A 16,748-nucleotide genomic window follows, 5' to 3' on the forward strand; every position below is an offset into this window, starting at 1 on the left:
TGAATTCTCGGGGTACACCGATTTATCGGCCAGTTGACTTATCAGCCCCGATTTCTTCCATTTTGGAAAATCGGTGATTGACCAATACTTACATGTGAAGCCAATCTTATCCCCCTATCTCATCTACCTCAGCAGAGGTCTGAAAATCAGCCACTGCTCTCTTCTGCTCTGCTGAGAGGTTTGACTGATAAGACTCCCCCAACAGGTCATGTCTACCTGGTTGCAGTTAACAACAGTCTCCCCACAGTTGTCAAAAGCAATTTTTAGGGACATTTCAGACAAAAAAAAAAAAAAGGAACAGAGCAAAATCGGAATGGGCAGGTTGGGGTTTTTAAAGATTGGTAATCGGCGATCGGCCAGAAAACTGCAATTGGTGCACTCCCAGTGAATTCACAGCACTGACCCATGTGACATGATGGCCCAGGTAAGACAAAACTTTATCCCACTTACTGGGAGATAAAGCTGTAACTGTGACTTTATCTTGACCAAGATCTCGCATGTAAATAATATTCCAAAACCATTTCCAGAAGACTGAGGATATATATTTTTTAGGAATATAAACATGACATACAAATTTCACAAGCTGATGTTTTATTCTCAATAAAGCAATAATATTGGTTTGCTACTAATCGTCAACACAAGTTTTTAAAAAAAAAAAGGAATATGTTGATGTGCAGCGGAATTTGGTGTTTCGGTTCAGTTAAGTAAGAAAGGCGACCCACAAACCAACCTATGACAGATCACCAGTAGAGCAGATGTTTAAATTAGCTAATCAACCACTGCTGGGTTCAGACAATCACTTATTAATAACCGCAAAATAAACACCAGGTCTGAAAACATAAACGAACTGAATGTTGTTTTTTGAGTGGGAAACATTTGCGTGTTTGTTGGTGTGGAGTCCAGATAAGTAGGGTGGTGCTGTTGTCAGTTGCCATGGCAACGAGTAATGTAGCTGACACAGAGAGCGAGAAAAAAGTGGTTTTGAGTTGTTCTTTTGTGGTTTTTCAGTGTTATTTTCCTATGCTGTTACATATAGCACCAAACTAACATCTACATCTCCAGGTTTCATTTTGTTAACGGGATTGTTCTACCGCGGCAGCGAGGCTACGGATGGCAAGTAAAAGAATAGGCTTTTCTCGTCCAGTACATTTGTGAAATTTCCACTTGTAAGCAATAACGTATGGCATCAGCTGACGAATCGTGTACAGGTAAAATTTTACTACTTTTCCTAAAACAGCATTANCGTATCAGTGTAGTTAGGTCAATTTTGGCGCTTTGTAGTTTGTTATTGTCCACAAAAAAAGTTTGCGTGGCTGCTGCACATTTTCATGTCAAATAAAAGGTTTGCGTACAGTTACGCAAACTTTCACGCCCACGTTCATTTTTATACACGTTGTCTTGTGCATAAAATTTGGTGGCGCACATTTTTTGTGCGTATGCATGCTTTATACATGAGGCCCCAGAACTCACTGACTAAATAGCATACATTCAACAATGTTTACACTGTGACTTAAAGGAAATGGAACCAAAATAAAGCCAATACATACCTGCATTCGAGGTGGAAATGAGGGCTCTCTTTGGCCCCATGGAGGCTGATCAGTCTGGTTCCCCCAGGGGAGCTGCTGATCAAATGAATTCCAAGACGGGGGACCCGGCTCAGAACCTCCTGGCCCGCTCCAGGGGCCTCCATCTCTCGGAGGACCTCCACTCCAGTTTCCTGGGTCTCTCTGCTCGTTCCACATTCCCTCATGACTGTTCCATGGAGGACAGGGAGGTGGGGGCTGGTTCATGTCAAAGGGAGGCTGGGGAAACAGGCAGTTTTCTGATGACTTGCATTACTTCTATGCTGATGCTTATTTACAATATGATTATTTTAATCTGCATAATAGGCTTTGGTTGAAGCTTTGTGTTGTCAGATTTCTAGACCATATATATGGCCTAGAAAAGCCTGTGAATGACTGTGAAGACTCCTTTCTTGCGTTTATATGACCTCAAAGCAAGAAGTCAAAGTTGACTCAACTTTCATCATGTTGACTTTGACTTTAAAAAAAAATATGCAGTCATGCAACCCCTAACATGCACAAGGGATGTGCAATATGGCATAATATTAATATCACAACAAAGTTTATACAAGAATTCTAGACTTGAATTCTTGAACCTTTTATCATCTATATTTACTCCCTCTACTATATTTTTACTACCCACACAAAATCTCGCAGCATTGTCTTTTAGGGGAGCAGTGAATTCTCGGGGTGCACCGATTTATCGGCCAGTTGATTTATCAGCACCGATTTCTTCCATTTTGGAAAATCGGTGATTGACCAATACTTACATGTGAAGCCAATCTTATCCCCCTATCTCATCTACCTCAGCAGAGGTCTGAAAATCAGCCACTGCTCTCTTCTGCTCTGCTGAGAGGTTTGACTGATAAGACTCCCCCAACAGGTCATGTCTACCTGGTTGCAGTTAACAACAGTCTCCCCACAGTTGTCAAAAGCAATTTTTAGGGACATTTCAGACAAAAAAAAAAAAAAGGAACAGAGCAAAATCGGAATGGGCAGGTTGGGGTTTTTAAAGATTGGTAATCGGCGATCGGCCAGAAAACTGCAATTGGTGCACTCCCAGTGAATTCACAGCACTGACCCATGTGACATGATGGCCCAGGTAAGACAAAACTTTATCCCACTTACTGGGAGATAAAGCTGTAACTGTGACTTTATCTTGACCAAGATCTCGCATGTAAATAATATTCCAAAACCATTTCCAGAAGACTGAGGATATATATTTTTTAGGAATATAAACATGACATACAAATTTCACAAGCTGATGTTTTATTCTCAATAAAGCAATAATATTGGTTTGCTACTAATCGTCAACACAAGTTTTTAAAAAAAAAAAGGAATATGTTGATGTGCAGCGGAATTTGGTGTTTCGGTTCAGTTAAGTAAGAAAGGCGACCCACAAACCAACCTATGACAGATCACCAGTAGAGCAGATGTTTAAATTAGCTAATCAACCACTGCTGGGTTCAGACAATCACTTATTAATAACCGCAAAATAAACACCAGGTCTGAAAACATAAACGAACTGAATGTTGTTTTTTGAGTGGGAAACATTTGCGTGTTTGTTGGTGTGGAGTCCAGATAAGTAGGGTGGTGCTGTTGTCAGTTGCCATGGCAACGAGTAATGTAGCTGACACAGAGAGCGAGAAAAAAGTGGTTTTGAGTTGTTCTTTTGTGGTTTTTCAGTGTTATTTTCCTATGCTGTTACATATAGCACCAAACTAACATCTACATCTCCAGGTTTCATTTTGTTAACGGGATTGTTCTACCGCGGCAGCGAGGCTACGGATGGCAAGTAAAAGAATAGGCTTTTCTCGTCCAGTACATTTGTGAAATTTCCACTTGTAAGCAATAACGTATGGCATCAGCTGACGAATCGTGTACAGGTAAAATTTTACTACTTTTCCTAAAACAGCATTAGAATTTCAATTTTGACTCATGTTCCCTCTGCCATCTGTTTGTGTTGCAGTTGGTGATGTTATTTAACTTACATTAGTAGCAGTGGTGTTCAGGCGCCAGAGAAGCTCAGCTGTGACGTTAATGGTGTCAGTAAGGTCTGCTGCCTGTCTACGCCACCCGTCAGCTTTCTGCTGAGGTGTGACGGCAATACTTATGGTCATAGCTGAGCTTAATGTTGCACCAAAAAATTAAATAGGGATCTGCTCCCCTGCGCAGGAATCCACTGCTAATGAACGGTAGATGCTACGCTCGGTTTGATCACAGTCATGCCGTTCCAGATCAGATTTATATTTTTTCCTGCATACTTTACAAAGTGCTTCTCTGTCACCTGGTCATCAAGCCAAAGTCGTGAAAACTTATATTTTCTCATGGCAAGGCGCAAAATGACTCACTAGTATCAACATGTTAGGCGCTTCTAACACTAAGCATGTGCACAACAGATCGAACAGTGGAACCAATCAAGTCTATCAACATCAGTTCAGATCCTGGGAGTAGTTATGGAAGCTTAAAAGCATAAATTCAAGCTGGGAAGACTCCAATCAACTCGTCGGCCGCTTCTATTACCACGCCCTCGCTTCGATCAACAAGCACCGGCACGCAGCCACTCCAGCCAATCACCTCGCAAGACTTCCTTCAAAAGCACCAACAAAGCCGGGCTCTTCAGCTTTTCAGCTGCGCTTCGAGCTTACTTGCGCTTTTCTTACCTCTCTGACATTCAGCCAGCTAGTTCATCTGCCTCCCCTCCTTCAGTGATCCCTCACACGCAAGGGCAACACGTTCTTCACGCACGTGCCAGGCCTTCTTCGTCACTTCATCTAGCAGCCATCATTAACTCTGGTTTTTCAGCAGGTCATTCTGACATCCAATCAATGTTATTTCTCAAATCCCCCACCTTTGCATCCCGCACCTTAACAAAATTTTGTGCAGCTCAGAACCTTCAGAGTTCCAACCCTCACATGGTTCAATCATCTCTACCTTCAACTCCCTGACTCTTCAACGGCATCTTTCCCTATAATTTTAGGAACCACGGTCTTCTTTTGGGGAAATCAATGTCTTATTTAGGACTTTACTTTAGCCTTTCTCTACCACTTCGATTTACCTCGTTGTCAGAAACATGCTACATAAATATAAAATCTCCTCTCTTCAATGAATGATGGGCAAAAAAAAATCAGCAATTAAATTTATCACCCAATACAGATCATCTCAGCGGCTGTCCATTTACCAACCCATCCTACTAAATTAGTTCCAGAATGCTCATAAGAGTCCTTTCAGTCAATGTTTTTGCAAGTAATTTAGAACATGCAACATTACCAACTAAATGAATAAGTTACACAAAGCTGACTTAAGGACTAATGTTTGTTTTGTTTTTTTAAATCATAAACATAGTCCTGTAAGAGATTCAAACCATTTCTTTTTGAATTTTTAACAGAGACACTTTTGGTTGGATTTGGAAAAGAGAAATCTTTAATCGCTGCTACTTTGGAGGCTGAGGGTGTAGAAAGGACAGTTCTTGTTGACCCAGTAGTTTTGGTTGGCTAGAGAAAATGGGTGGTCCAAGAACAGTTTCTGAAGATGAGTGAAGGATACTAGTTGGTCCAGATGATGCTCTAATGTGACCATGGGGCCAGGCTGGAGCAGCAGAGGGGGCTAAGAGTCTATTTGCCAAGAACACAGTTTTAACAGATCTAGAGGTTGTTTTGGTTGACTTTGATGAGCATGGTGGCTAAGTGCCCTGGATGAAGTTTGAGCTGCTATAGAAGCAGCTGTGGCTGTTGACTACAAATATCAGTTTTATGTGATAGTTCAAATACCATAGTTTATATTACCTGTATTTGTGGTGTTTGTTAGGTGGCAGCATGTGGTAGTAACAGAGCACCAAAACATCCATCAGTTTCATCCACTCTGGTGCACATGTCCAGCATCTGTAAGAATCTGCTGCTTATTGGTGGTACCAGACTCTTTGGGGGCAAATGCAGCAAACTCTGAAATTCAGCAAAAATCTCCTTTTGTTTTTGGAGATCAATCAATGTCATAGTAAATGTCTGAGCAGAAATCCTGTATTTCTGTGCCAAATTGATTAAAAGGGCCGTTGCAGTGTTGGACATCATGTGCACGGTGTCTCCAGAAATATCCAACAAGAAGGGGTTTTCTTTACAAGCATGCGTTTCAAGTCCTCCTTTTGTACCTCTCATGACATTACAATTGTCCATAAGAATGCTGACGACTTGCGTCCATTTAAGATTGTTTGAAGCGAGAATGTCTCTTAGTGTGTCCAAAAGAATATTTGCTGTTGTAATGTTTACTTTTTTGCTGACTAAATGCTGAGTAATAACTTTTTTATGGTCTTCATCAAAATAGCGTACAAGCACATTCAGAATTCTGTCTATGTTGCAGTTGGTTGACTCATCAATATTCAAAGAAAACATTGCATCTTTCAGTTTTTCCGACAGAACTTTTTTAAGTTGAGGGGCCAGGCCATGTGTACTTAAATAGCTAACATGTCGATTTGACATTGAGAGTTTAGCTAATGCAGTTTTGTCCTCAGCTAACTTTTTGCACAGGTTAACTAATGGTTGTGAAATTGTGAAAGACAAGTCATGTTCTGCTGTGAACGCACACAAACTTATTTTTGCTCACAGACACAATCAGTGAAGGATGCCGGAGTGTTTGCCGTCGATGTAACTCCAGGTAACGTGCAGGTGTAGAGTAGCGCTTGGACAGCAGCTTTGTGGGCTTCGTCTAAATCATGTCGCAGGAGAGCCTTCTTGCCGCTCGTAGCATACAGCAGCTTTTTATGGCACACAACACAAAAACAAGCTCCAGGCATTGCGAGTTTGTGACACCAACTGCTCAGCGGCTTCCCGTCTTGAACCCTTTCCTCTAGCCATGCCCAGCGCCAATTGGTTTTTAATTCCTTTCTCAAGGAAACGTGTTTCTTTACCGGGTGAGACAAACTCCATATTCTTTCATATCGCATTTGATTTAACCGCCGAACCGAATGCATGCGCTTCTTTTCTTTTACAGTCATTGGTCAAGAACACGGGAGCTAGAATTCTGATTGGCAGACATCTTTGTCTATTATCTACAATATAATTAAGGCGGACCGTTTGGTCCAATGCTTGCTTTGCTTGAAAAGCTGGAAATCCGGTCCCCGGCCGGAGCTCTTTAAGCCCTGCTCTTCCATACAGCTTCTCCTTGTGCAAAGTACGCTGAATTGTTTTGAACGATGGACAGTGACACCATCTGCAGCAAGATGATGCTGCAGGTCTTTGGAAGTGGTCTGAGGGATGTCCTTGACAGTTCACCATTCTTCTTCTCTGCTTCTCTGATAACTTTCTTTCCCTGCCACTTCTGGGCTTAACAAAAACTGTCCCTGTGGTCTTCCATTTCCTTACTATGCTCCTCACAGTGGAAACTGACAGGTTAAATCTCAGACAATGTTTTGTATCTTTCCCCTAAACAACTGTGTTGAGCAATCTTTGTTTTCAGATCATTTGAGAGGTGGTATGAGGAGATTCAAATAGGAGAACATCTTGCAATAGGCCACCTTATATACCTTTTCTCATGATTGGCTACACCTGGCTATGAAGTTCAAAGCTTAATGAGGTTACCAAACCAATTTTGTATTTAAGTAAGTCAGTGAAAAGTAGTTAAGGGTACTCAATCAATAAAATGATAAGGATACCCACATTTTTGCACCAGTCAAATTTTGTGTTAATGTGTACTGCACATTTTCTGTTAGTCCATTAAACCTCATTTCAACACTGAAATATTACTGTGTCCATCAGTTTTTAGATATATCAAACTGAAGTAGCTGTTGCAAACATCCAAATATTTAGAGATAAAATAATTAAGATTAATAGGGGTGACCAAACTTTTTCATATGACTGTATAAAAGAGAGACACTTGTGCTTTCTGTGATTCCGCAACAATGACATTTCCAAAGATATTGTGGAGTATAGGATGAGAGTCCATGTCTTTGGAAATAGCCCATCACCAGCAGTGGCAATATATGGCTTGCATCAGTCTGTTCTACGCAGCGATTCAGACAGTGATTCAGAAATTACTTCTACGTCGACGACGGACTCAAATCTCTTCCCACCATTGAAATGGCTGTGTCCCTACTCCAAAGGACCCGTGACACACTTGCAAAATCAAATCTCAGACTGCATAAAATAGCAGCCAACAGAAAGGAAGTATTAGAGGCATTTCCTACCCAAGATCATGTTAAAGATGTAAAAAAAAACAGACTTTGAAGCCGATTCAGTCCTCATGCAACGCAGTCTAGGTCTCCTTTGGGACCTTAGTAGAGACTGCTTCACCTTTCAAGTACCAGATGAGACAAAGCCCTTTACAAGAAGAGGTGTTTTATCTACCATTAACAGCCTTTATGATCCATGAGGGTTTGTAGCACCAGTCACTATACAAGGAAAGTCTATTCTGCGTGAACTTACAGTTGAAAATGGAGACTGGGATGCTCCATTACCTCCAGAGATGGAAGAGTCCTGGACACACTGGAAGGAATCACTCAAAGAACTAACTGACCTGACTATTCCCAGAGCATACACAGACATTTCTCCCTCAACAGCTACGAAAAGAGAGTTGTGTGTGTTTCCGGACGCGCCTACAAAAGCCATAGCTGCAGTAGCTTATCTAAAAGTGACGGATGCAGAAGAAAACTGTCAAGTGGGATTTATTATGGGCAAGCCAAAGCTTGCACCACGCCCAGATCAGACCATACCAAGATTGGAGCTTAGTGCTGCTGTGCTGACAGTGGAGCTTGCAGACCTCGTCGCAGATTAACTTGATTTTAAACTAGACTACACCACATTCTACACAGACAGTCAAGTAGTCCTAGGTTGTATCTATAATGAAACTAGGAGATTTTACATTTATGTCGGTAACCGTGTAACCAGGATCCACAGATCTTCTCAACCAAGTCATTGGCATCATCTGGCTAGCACTCAGAACCCCGTGGATCACGCCACTCGTTCTGTTCCTGCATACAAGCAACCCCTTAGTAATTGGTTCACTGGTCCCAATTTTTTGCTCCAAAGTTAAAGATTCCCAAACAACTCTTATGATCTTGTTGACCCCAACATGGACTCAGATGTTAGACCACAAGTAATGACTCTCAAAACTACAATCTCAACCAGGGAACTTGGCTCTGACAGATTCAATAAGTTTTCCACCAGGAAATCTCTCACATGTGCTCTTTCTAGACTACTGCATGTCATCCACAACTTCAAATTTCCACCAAACACAATCACTGCTGTGATTGGCATGACTGTGAGATAGGACTCACTGTGGATGAGTTTAAACAAGATCAGACCGTTGTGATTTGAGCAGTACAACAGGCTGTGTATTCTGAAGAGATCAAGTGTGTACAAAAACATAAGAACTTACCCAAAACCACCTGTAAAAACTATTTGTTCTGATCGGGGTACCAATTTTGTCAGTGCATGTAAGGAACAGAAAATCCCCTCAAACTTGGACAAGGCAGTTCTACAGACCCATTCTTCCCATTTTGGTGGGTCATGGGAAAGAATGATAGGCCTGGCCCAGAGAATATTGGACTCTGTTTTTCAGACTCAAGACCACAAATGAAGTTCTCATCACCTTTATGGCAGAGGTGGCAGCTATTATAAATGCTAGACTAGGCCTGTCACGATAAATCTTGCCGAGTGATTGTCTAAAAATATTATTGCGATGAACGATAATATTGTTTCAAGACCTTTTGACACTCATTTCATTGAAATGACGAATAATGCATGCGATTTCCTGCGATAGGTAGATACACTTTATTTTCAAAAGAACACATAACACATAACACTGGAACTAATAAACAAAAACAAAAAGGATTCTCAGTCTCCATTAACAAAAAACGTACTTGAATAAAAATTAAACAACATAAAGCGAAAGTGGAAATAAATACTGCATTCAACCAAAAGAGTGCAGATTATGAAGTCTGTATACTATATTGCTCTTCTGTAATTACTGAAGGGCTATATAGTATATAGCTTAAATAGAGAAGCTGGGCACATCCGACTACCTAATGCAATAGCTCACACTACACAATTTTTTTGCCCCTATTTTCCCCTTACGATAATCTTAGAACGTTGGCTGATCTCAGATTCTTGCTGGTGATTTCGTAACTGATCATACTGCAGTGTGTAGTGTGTTACGGTAGATCGTCGTGGCCGCTCCGATTTAAATCAGGAGGTTTCCCCGACTGGAGGCATTAACGCTGAATGTGAGAGGTAGCCAATCAGAAAGCGAGGATGCTCCTCTGTGCTTTCTGAGGGGAAATTACGGAGGAGAATCCCAAACAGCTGACACGCTGCAACCCGAAGTCCAGCGGACATCGGAGATGATATGTGGAAACAACATTAATGTTAATTCAATATTTCGTGCAAAGAATATAGAAATGACAAGGAGAGGAGTTGGAGCCAAATTGCTACTGCAGTTCATAAACCCGGTAAGTTTTCAGCTGTTCTTCGTTAACGTGACATAAATAGGTTATAATGATTTTCATTCAGTCAGGACTTTATGCTGACTCTAGCCACATGCATCACAGGTAGATTCTATTAAAGCATTGAATAATGCCTGGTTTTAAAATGAATTAACTGGACTTGTAGCCATTATTTTGTGCCCAGGTGGCTGGACACCACACGGCACAATCAAACCTGATCGAACCGTTATGCCTAGGATTTCTGTCGCCTAATGTGTGGTCTCAGGTTTTGAAAATGGGCCGACAATCGGCCAAAAAATCGTGTAGTGTGTGCTAGACATTACACTAAGGAAATGAGGAAGGGAGGGTCAGTGGAGAGCACCGTAGTTGAGCCTTTTTTCATTCAGTGTCATCAACAGAAAGAAAAAAAGGCAGGAAGAGACGATAAAGCCGATAATTAAAATGAGGTCGATAGGTTTAATTTATCGTGCAATTAATTGATTTATCATTTATCACAACAGGCCTATGATAGACCTCTTGTCCCAGTTTCTTCGGACTCAACTGACCCTTTCATCTTGACCCCAGTTGCTCTTCTAACCCAGAAGATCATCCCTCTTCAGGCTCCAGCTGGTAACTTCACAGCGTCAGACATTTACAGATACCAGTGGCGTCAGGTGCAGCACCTGTCAAACAAGTGGAAGAAAGAGTTCCTTCCTACCCTCCAGTTACGTCGCAAGTGGCAATCCAGCCAACCGAATGTGAGTTTAGGAAGTGTTGTCGTACTCAAAGGCAGTCAAGTACCAGGAAACAAATGGCCTCTTGGACTCATAACTCAGGTATTTCCAAGTAAAAATGATAGAGTACGTAAAGTAGAAGTTAAGCTAGCCAAAGCAGTCGGTTCAAAGTTGTTTGCAAGACCTATCTCTTACAAACTACTTCAAGAGACAGTAGTTTTGGTTCCTTCATAAGATATTTTGTTTTTGCTAAAACCCCAGTTTGTGGCGTTTATTCACGCCAGACGGGGAGTGTTCTGTTTTGAAGTTATAAATGCTATGTTTTCAGAATGTATATGAGAAAAAAGGGGAAAACCTGTCCTCATGTGTTCTTTTCAGGAATTGCAACCCTAGCAATCTTTTGTTGTTTTTGAAATAAACAATATTGAACAGCGGTTTTGCTCTAAGACATAGTCCGTATACACTTCGTGAGGGCTGGTCAAGTGATTCTGCAAACATCTTTTCTTTATGGTCGCATTGCCGGTACGTATTGTGAAAATATTTATGTAGGATTGTTTCTGTGCTATATGTAGCTTCCTAATGTGCTATTTTGACTGCAAATAAGTTTATTTTTATTATTATTATTTTATTTTATTTATTTATTTTTTTTTGTTATTGTATAATTGACCACAAGTTGGGAAGTTACCGTATCGGTTGTCTAGATACACTTATAGATGTTCGGCAGAAACTTGGTGTAAAGTGTAATTTACGTGGCGTATACTGATATATTTGTCTTTTGTCTTGTTTTCAGTTTCACCCTTTTAATTGTCAATAAATCTGCTGACAACGGCCTTCGGTCTTCAGAGTCGCGACATGAGAAAGGTGTTAAGATAGCCTTTGCATCAGTATGCATCAGTAACGGCACAAGCCCAACTAAGAATTAAGTGCTGTACATTTCGAAATATCCTTTTTTTGCATTGGTCTTAATATTCCAATTTTATGAAAAACTTAATTTGAGTTTTTCATTACTTGTCAGTAATAATCATCAATATTAAACAAAATAAACATTTGAAAAATATCAGTCTGTGTGTAATTAACAAATATAATAAACAAGTGTCACTTCTTTCAATGGAATTACTGACTTAAATCAACTTTTTCATAATATTCTAATTTTATGGCCAGCACCTGTAATCTCTTTATAGAAACAAATTAACTTTGAACAAATTGCATTGAACCAGCTTTTTCTTTTAGTGTTTTCCCAGTGTTGTGACTGGAACTTATAGTTAGATGGTATTCAAGCACATGCATCTTTTTAAGAAGGCAAAACAAAATGCCACCTCACCTTTGCCACCTCTGCACTGTCCAGCGGGGTTGCACTGTGTGATTTTACAAAGTTTTTTTTGTGTGGATTTGTAAAGATCACCATCCTTCCCCACAGCGCTTCCTCACTGTCTGACCGCAACATTTGCCGAGCTCCTGAGCATTGCGCAAAGACCCCGGGAACTGGGAAGGTTAAGAAACGGGGTCCAATGGACCCAGTGAACTTTACCCTGTGCGCATCCCGGCAAGGTTGGACTGACTTTGTTTGCGCTTTTACCCCTTGATTCCCCGCTCTCTGACCGTGACATCTACTGTGCTCCTCTTGAGCGTCGCACCAAGACTGCTGGAGGTTAAACCCGAACATCATGCGATGAGGAAGAGCATGATGAGGAAGAGCAGGGTTGCAGCTGAGCTCAGGTTTGCAGCTGAGCAACCCTGAGCTCAACCCTGCAGCTGCTCAGGGTTGGCTCTGTATCAAAACAGAGCCAGCTCAGATGGCTCTGTTTTGATACCAGCTGATTACATCATCAACTAGCAGATCTCTATCGAGGCCTCTATCATTTCTACCATATACTGGATATATTGCACATTCCTAAGTCGCACATATGCGGAGATGATCTAAAAACATCTGAAACCATGAAGAAGGTTGTTACTTTTCACAAATACAGAGACACGTGGACGTTTACCGGCTGGTTGGGGTTCCAGGGTCCGACATGCTGAGGCTCAAACCACGTAGGCTTGTTGGGTGGCATATCAGATGGCCCACTGGAGTTTTTAGGGTCCTGTGATCTGGGTGCAACTCCATCAAAGTCTCCTGGAGGAGGGCCAATCACAGGAGGCTTCCCATCTCCTGCACCTAAAAAGATGAAATTAGAGCTATAGGAGACAGGCTTGGTATGGCCACCTGAATACTTTCATTTGGGTTAACATTGGGAGTGTGTCACTACTTAGTTTTTATTCTTTATTCAAAATTCTACTAATATACTTTTGTTTTTGCTTTTTTGTCACTCAAATCTTTCAGATTATTAAATATTTTTATGTATGGGACAAAGATAACCTGATTAAATACAAAAAGCAGTTTTGTTTTAACCTGATTTTTCCAATAAGGGAGAAATGGTCCACCCCACTTGGCAATCTGGGGAATAGTAATTGCCTCACTTGTTAAATTTAATTAACTGTGATTAAAGAGTAACTCACCCAAAATCAACTTATTTTCTGATAAACTGTCTAAATAGGTTACTTAGGGTTCTATTTTTACGCTTTTGTGTGAATTTTGACATTTTTATGTAAATGTATTAATTTAGCATTATTTTGTCAAAAATTATTTTTGTCCTGGCCTCCTTTGGTCAAACAGTGCTTAGCCAGTTGGATTCTCCTTCTGGTTTAAAACAGATCAGCTTTACTCACTCAGCCCCATGTTTGGGTGTAAAACCGTTGAACCTGAGTTCAACGGTTTTACATTGAACATTTACAATGCGGGGCATTTGTCTGAACAAATGCCCCGCCTGGTAGTGAGTGAGAAGTTGGAATAGTGAGCGTTGCCATGGCGAGCGCTGATTTGTAAAGCTGAGTAGCATTACTCAGCTTTACAAATGTGCGATTTATTTCCAATATGGACACAGAGTGGAATTGGTCTTTTCTGATCTGACTACTGGCGACAGTATACTGCAGGACTATTGATTGTCAAGCTGACTGCAGTGCTTGGGAAGCAGGGAGTGCAGCTCAGGACTTCTAAACTTTGTCTTTACAAAGTTTAGAAGTAAGCAACAGCTCTTCTTTCATCCTGACCACAGCCCCTGTGACCCTTTTCGCTCATCCTCACACTCGACCCCTCAGTGTTACTTAACTTGCCCACTTTGCAGGAATTTTTCAAAATTTGTTTGGCGTGGGGTTATACTTTGAATAACCTTTTTAGAAAGCTGAGCTCAATTTTACAAACATTATTATCATTGATAAACATGTGTAGTAAGTAAATTAAATAAAACCAAAAAGTATCTTGAAGGCCCATGTGACCATAGCAACAGAAATAGTAAGTAGGGGAACAGAGCCACATTAGATCTGAAAAGATTAATCTTGAAAAATGCATAAAATTACCAAGGATTTGAAAGTAAATATTGGACTGACTAAAATCCTTTTTATGACATTAAAACTGAACAAACGCTCAGATCGTTTGTTGGACTGATTCTCTTACCGGCTTGGGTTGTAATAGGCGGGGCTTTTTCAGCTTCAGCAGGGGGGGCTGCTGTTCCTGCAGGGCAAGTCTGCTGCTGCTTCAAACTAGTAACAAACTTCTCATGTTGGGTCTTTAAAGCCTGAATCTGCTGCTGAAAGGCCAGCTGGATGGGCTGCACCACAGCAGCATACTCTGTTATAAGGGAAGCCTGAAAAATCAAGAGCAAAATCATAAAGAGTTCCAGACTGACTACACCTAACTACCAAGGTTTTACTTCTCAGAATCATTCACAACTATGCACAGCAAACATATTTTAATATTTGAACAAAATTATCAAAATATAAACGAACACAGCTCAACCAATGTGAAAGTAAACAGAGTGAATCGTTAGTCAGGCCAGTAAAATGAAAGACTGATGATTGGCTCTTTAAAATGAGTCACTGATGAAAAGCTCCATAGATACTGTGAGACTGAATGACTTTTACACAGACCTGGTACTGTCCAATGCCAAGTGCTGGGTTCTGCAGCTGCTGGATGGTCTCATCATCAAAATACCCGTTCTTCTCCCAAAGCTGCAGCAACTGCAGAGATACAAGGAATCAAAAAGTCGATGAAAATACATTAATTAACTTTGGGCCTTTTTGCAAAGCAGGGCCCGGGCCTGAGTGTAGCCTGGCATTACAGAATCTACATTGTGCCATCACACACCAAGCAGATTGATATATTAAACTTTTTCTTTGCAGTGACAAAAACCAACAACTGTGGCCCCAGTAACTACATATAAACAATGAAATGGTTGCCCTTAAATTATGAGCACCAGCTTGTACTTAATCAAATGTTTTAAGGTTTTAATGTTGATCTGGGTGCTGAATCTGAGCTCTGTGCTCCACTGGAGACTGGAAATACAAGCACCACTCTAGCCAAAGTTTTGAAATCAGGGAACATTTCTCCATTTGTTTGATCAGAAGTTGGTAAGACTCTGTGATGAAGAGTTTTCTGGTCAGGAGGAAAAGAAGCTCAGAGATGAAACTGATGATTTTTTAATGCAATATAGAAAGAGCAGGAGAGGACAATGAGGAATGAAAAAGTGTTCCACCAGACCAATGCAAACACAACCAGGACCAGAATATAACAGGACTGGGCCAGGGCAGGACCTGCAGTGCAAAAATACCTGTTTTCAAGATATTTACATTTTTTGTAATCTACCAGTGATGTCAGTAACGCGTTACTGACGTCAGACCACTTTTTTCAGTAATGAGCAATCTAACGCGTTGCTATTTCAAATCCAGTAGTCAGACTACAGTTATTTATCGAAATCACTTTGCGTTACTATTTTCTTTTGTAATTTAATTTTATTTCCTCTACACGTCTTGGGGAGTAACCGTCGTTTCTATGCAACAGTATCAGCAGCGACGGAAACAAACAATGGAGGGAAGAGGGAGATGCACATTTTGTTGCTGATAAAACAGGAACTATTTTGAGTACGATTATTATAAGCAGCTTTGGGCTTGTTTTTTTTTTTCCTAAAGTTGCTTGCAGATTTAATGAGTCACGTGTTGCGGTTTTTGGCCTTGCAAATAAGCAGACATAAACCCCAGAATTTGTCTGACATCCACTTAGTTTTAGTCAGACTCTCCCTGACCATCATTCCCGGATGATCCGTCCCACTGTGTCTTTGCTAATTTCAAGTTAATACAGGTCCTTCTCAAAAAATTAGCATATTGTGATAAAGTTTATTATTTTACATAATGCAATGATAAAAATTAAACTGTCATATATTTTAGATTCATTGCACACCAACTGAAATATTTCTGGTCTTTTATTGTTTTAATACTGATGATTTTGGCAAACAGCTCATGAAAACCCAAAATCCCTGTCTCAAAAAATTAGCATATCATGAAAAGGTTCTCTGAACGAGCAATTAACCTCATCATCTGAATCAACAAAGTAACTCTAAACACCTGCAAAAGATTCCTGAGGCCTTTAAAAACTCCCAGCCTGGTTCATTACTCAAAACCGCAATCATGGGTCAGACTGCTGACCTGACTGCTGTCCAGAAGGCCATCATTGACACCCTCAAGCAAGAGGGTAAGACACAGAAAGAAATTTCTGAACGAATAGACTGTTCCCAGAGTGCTGTATCAAGGCACCTCAGTGGGAAGTTGGTGGGAAGGAAAAAGTGTGGCAGAAAACGCTGCACAACGAGAAGAGGTGACCGGACCTTGAGGAAGATTGTGGAGAAGGGCCAATTCCAGACCTTGGGGGACCTGCGAAAGAAACATCCATAGCCACTTTGCACAGGCATGTGCAGGAAATGGACTACAGGTGCCGCATTCCCCAAGTCAAGCCACTTTTGAACTAGAAACAGCAGCAGAAGCGCCTCACCTGGGCTACAGAGAAGCAGCACTGGACTGTTGCTCAGTGGTCCAAAGTACTTTTTTCGGAATAAAGAAAATTTTGCATGTCATTCGGAAATCAAGGTACCAGAGTATGGAGGAAGACTGGGGAGAAGGAAATGCCAAAATGCCAGAAGTCCAGTGTCAAGTACCCACAGTCAGTGATGGTCTGGG

The 16,748-nt window shown here is 40.9% G+C and overlaps 1 protein-coding gene across 3 annotated transcripts in view; it reads right to left on the reverse strand.

Moving 5' to 3' along the window:
• Positions 1-16,748, reverse strand: part of cherp (calcium homeostasis endoplasmic reticulum protein) — a 49,053-nt gene that overhangs the window by 16,412 nt on the left and 15,893 nt on the right. For all 3 annotated transcript variants that reach the window (XM_007543723.2, XM_007543721.2, XM_016667068.1), the window contains exons 7-10: positions 14,670-14,759; positions 14,197-14,386; positions 12,692-12,861; positions 1,548-1,802 (exon numbers count right to left, since the gene is read on the reverse strand). In XM_007543723.2, coding sequence (XP_007543785.1) covers positions 1,548-1,802; positions 12,692-12,861; positions 14,197-14,386; positions 14,670-14,759 — 705 coding nt within the window. The remainder of the gene's footprint in view (positions 1-1,547; positions 1,803-12,691; positions 12,862-14,196; positions 14,387-14,669; positions 14,760-16,748) is intronic.

This window comes from Poecilia formosa, unplaced genomic scaffold, assembly GCF_000485575.1.
Source record: "Poecilia formosa unplaced genomic scaffold, Poecilia_formosa-5.1.2 Scaffold889, whole genome shotgun sequence".
NCBI classification, from domain to species: Eukaryota; Metazoa; Chordata; class Actinopteri; order Cyprinodontiformes; family Poeciliidae; genus Poecilia; species Poecilia formosa.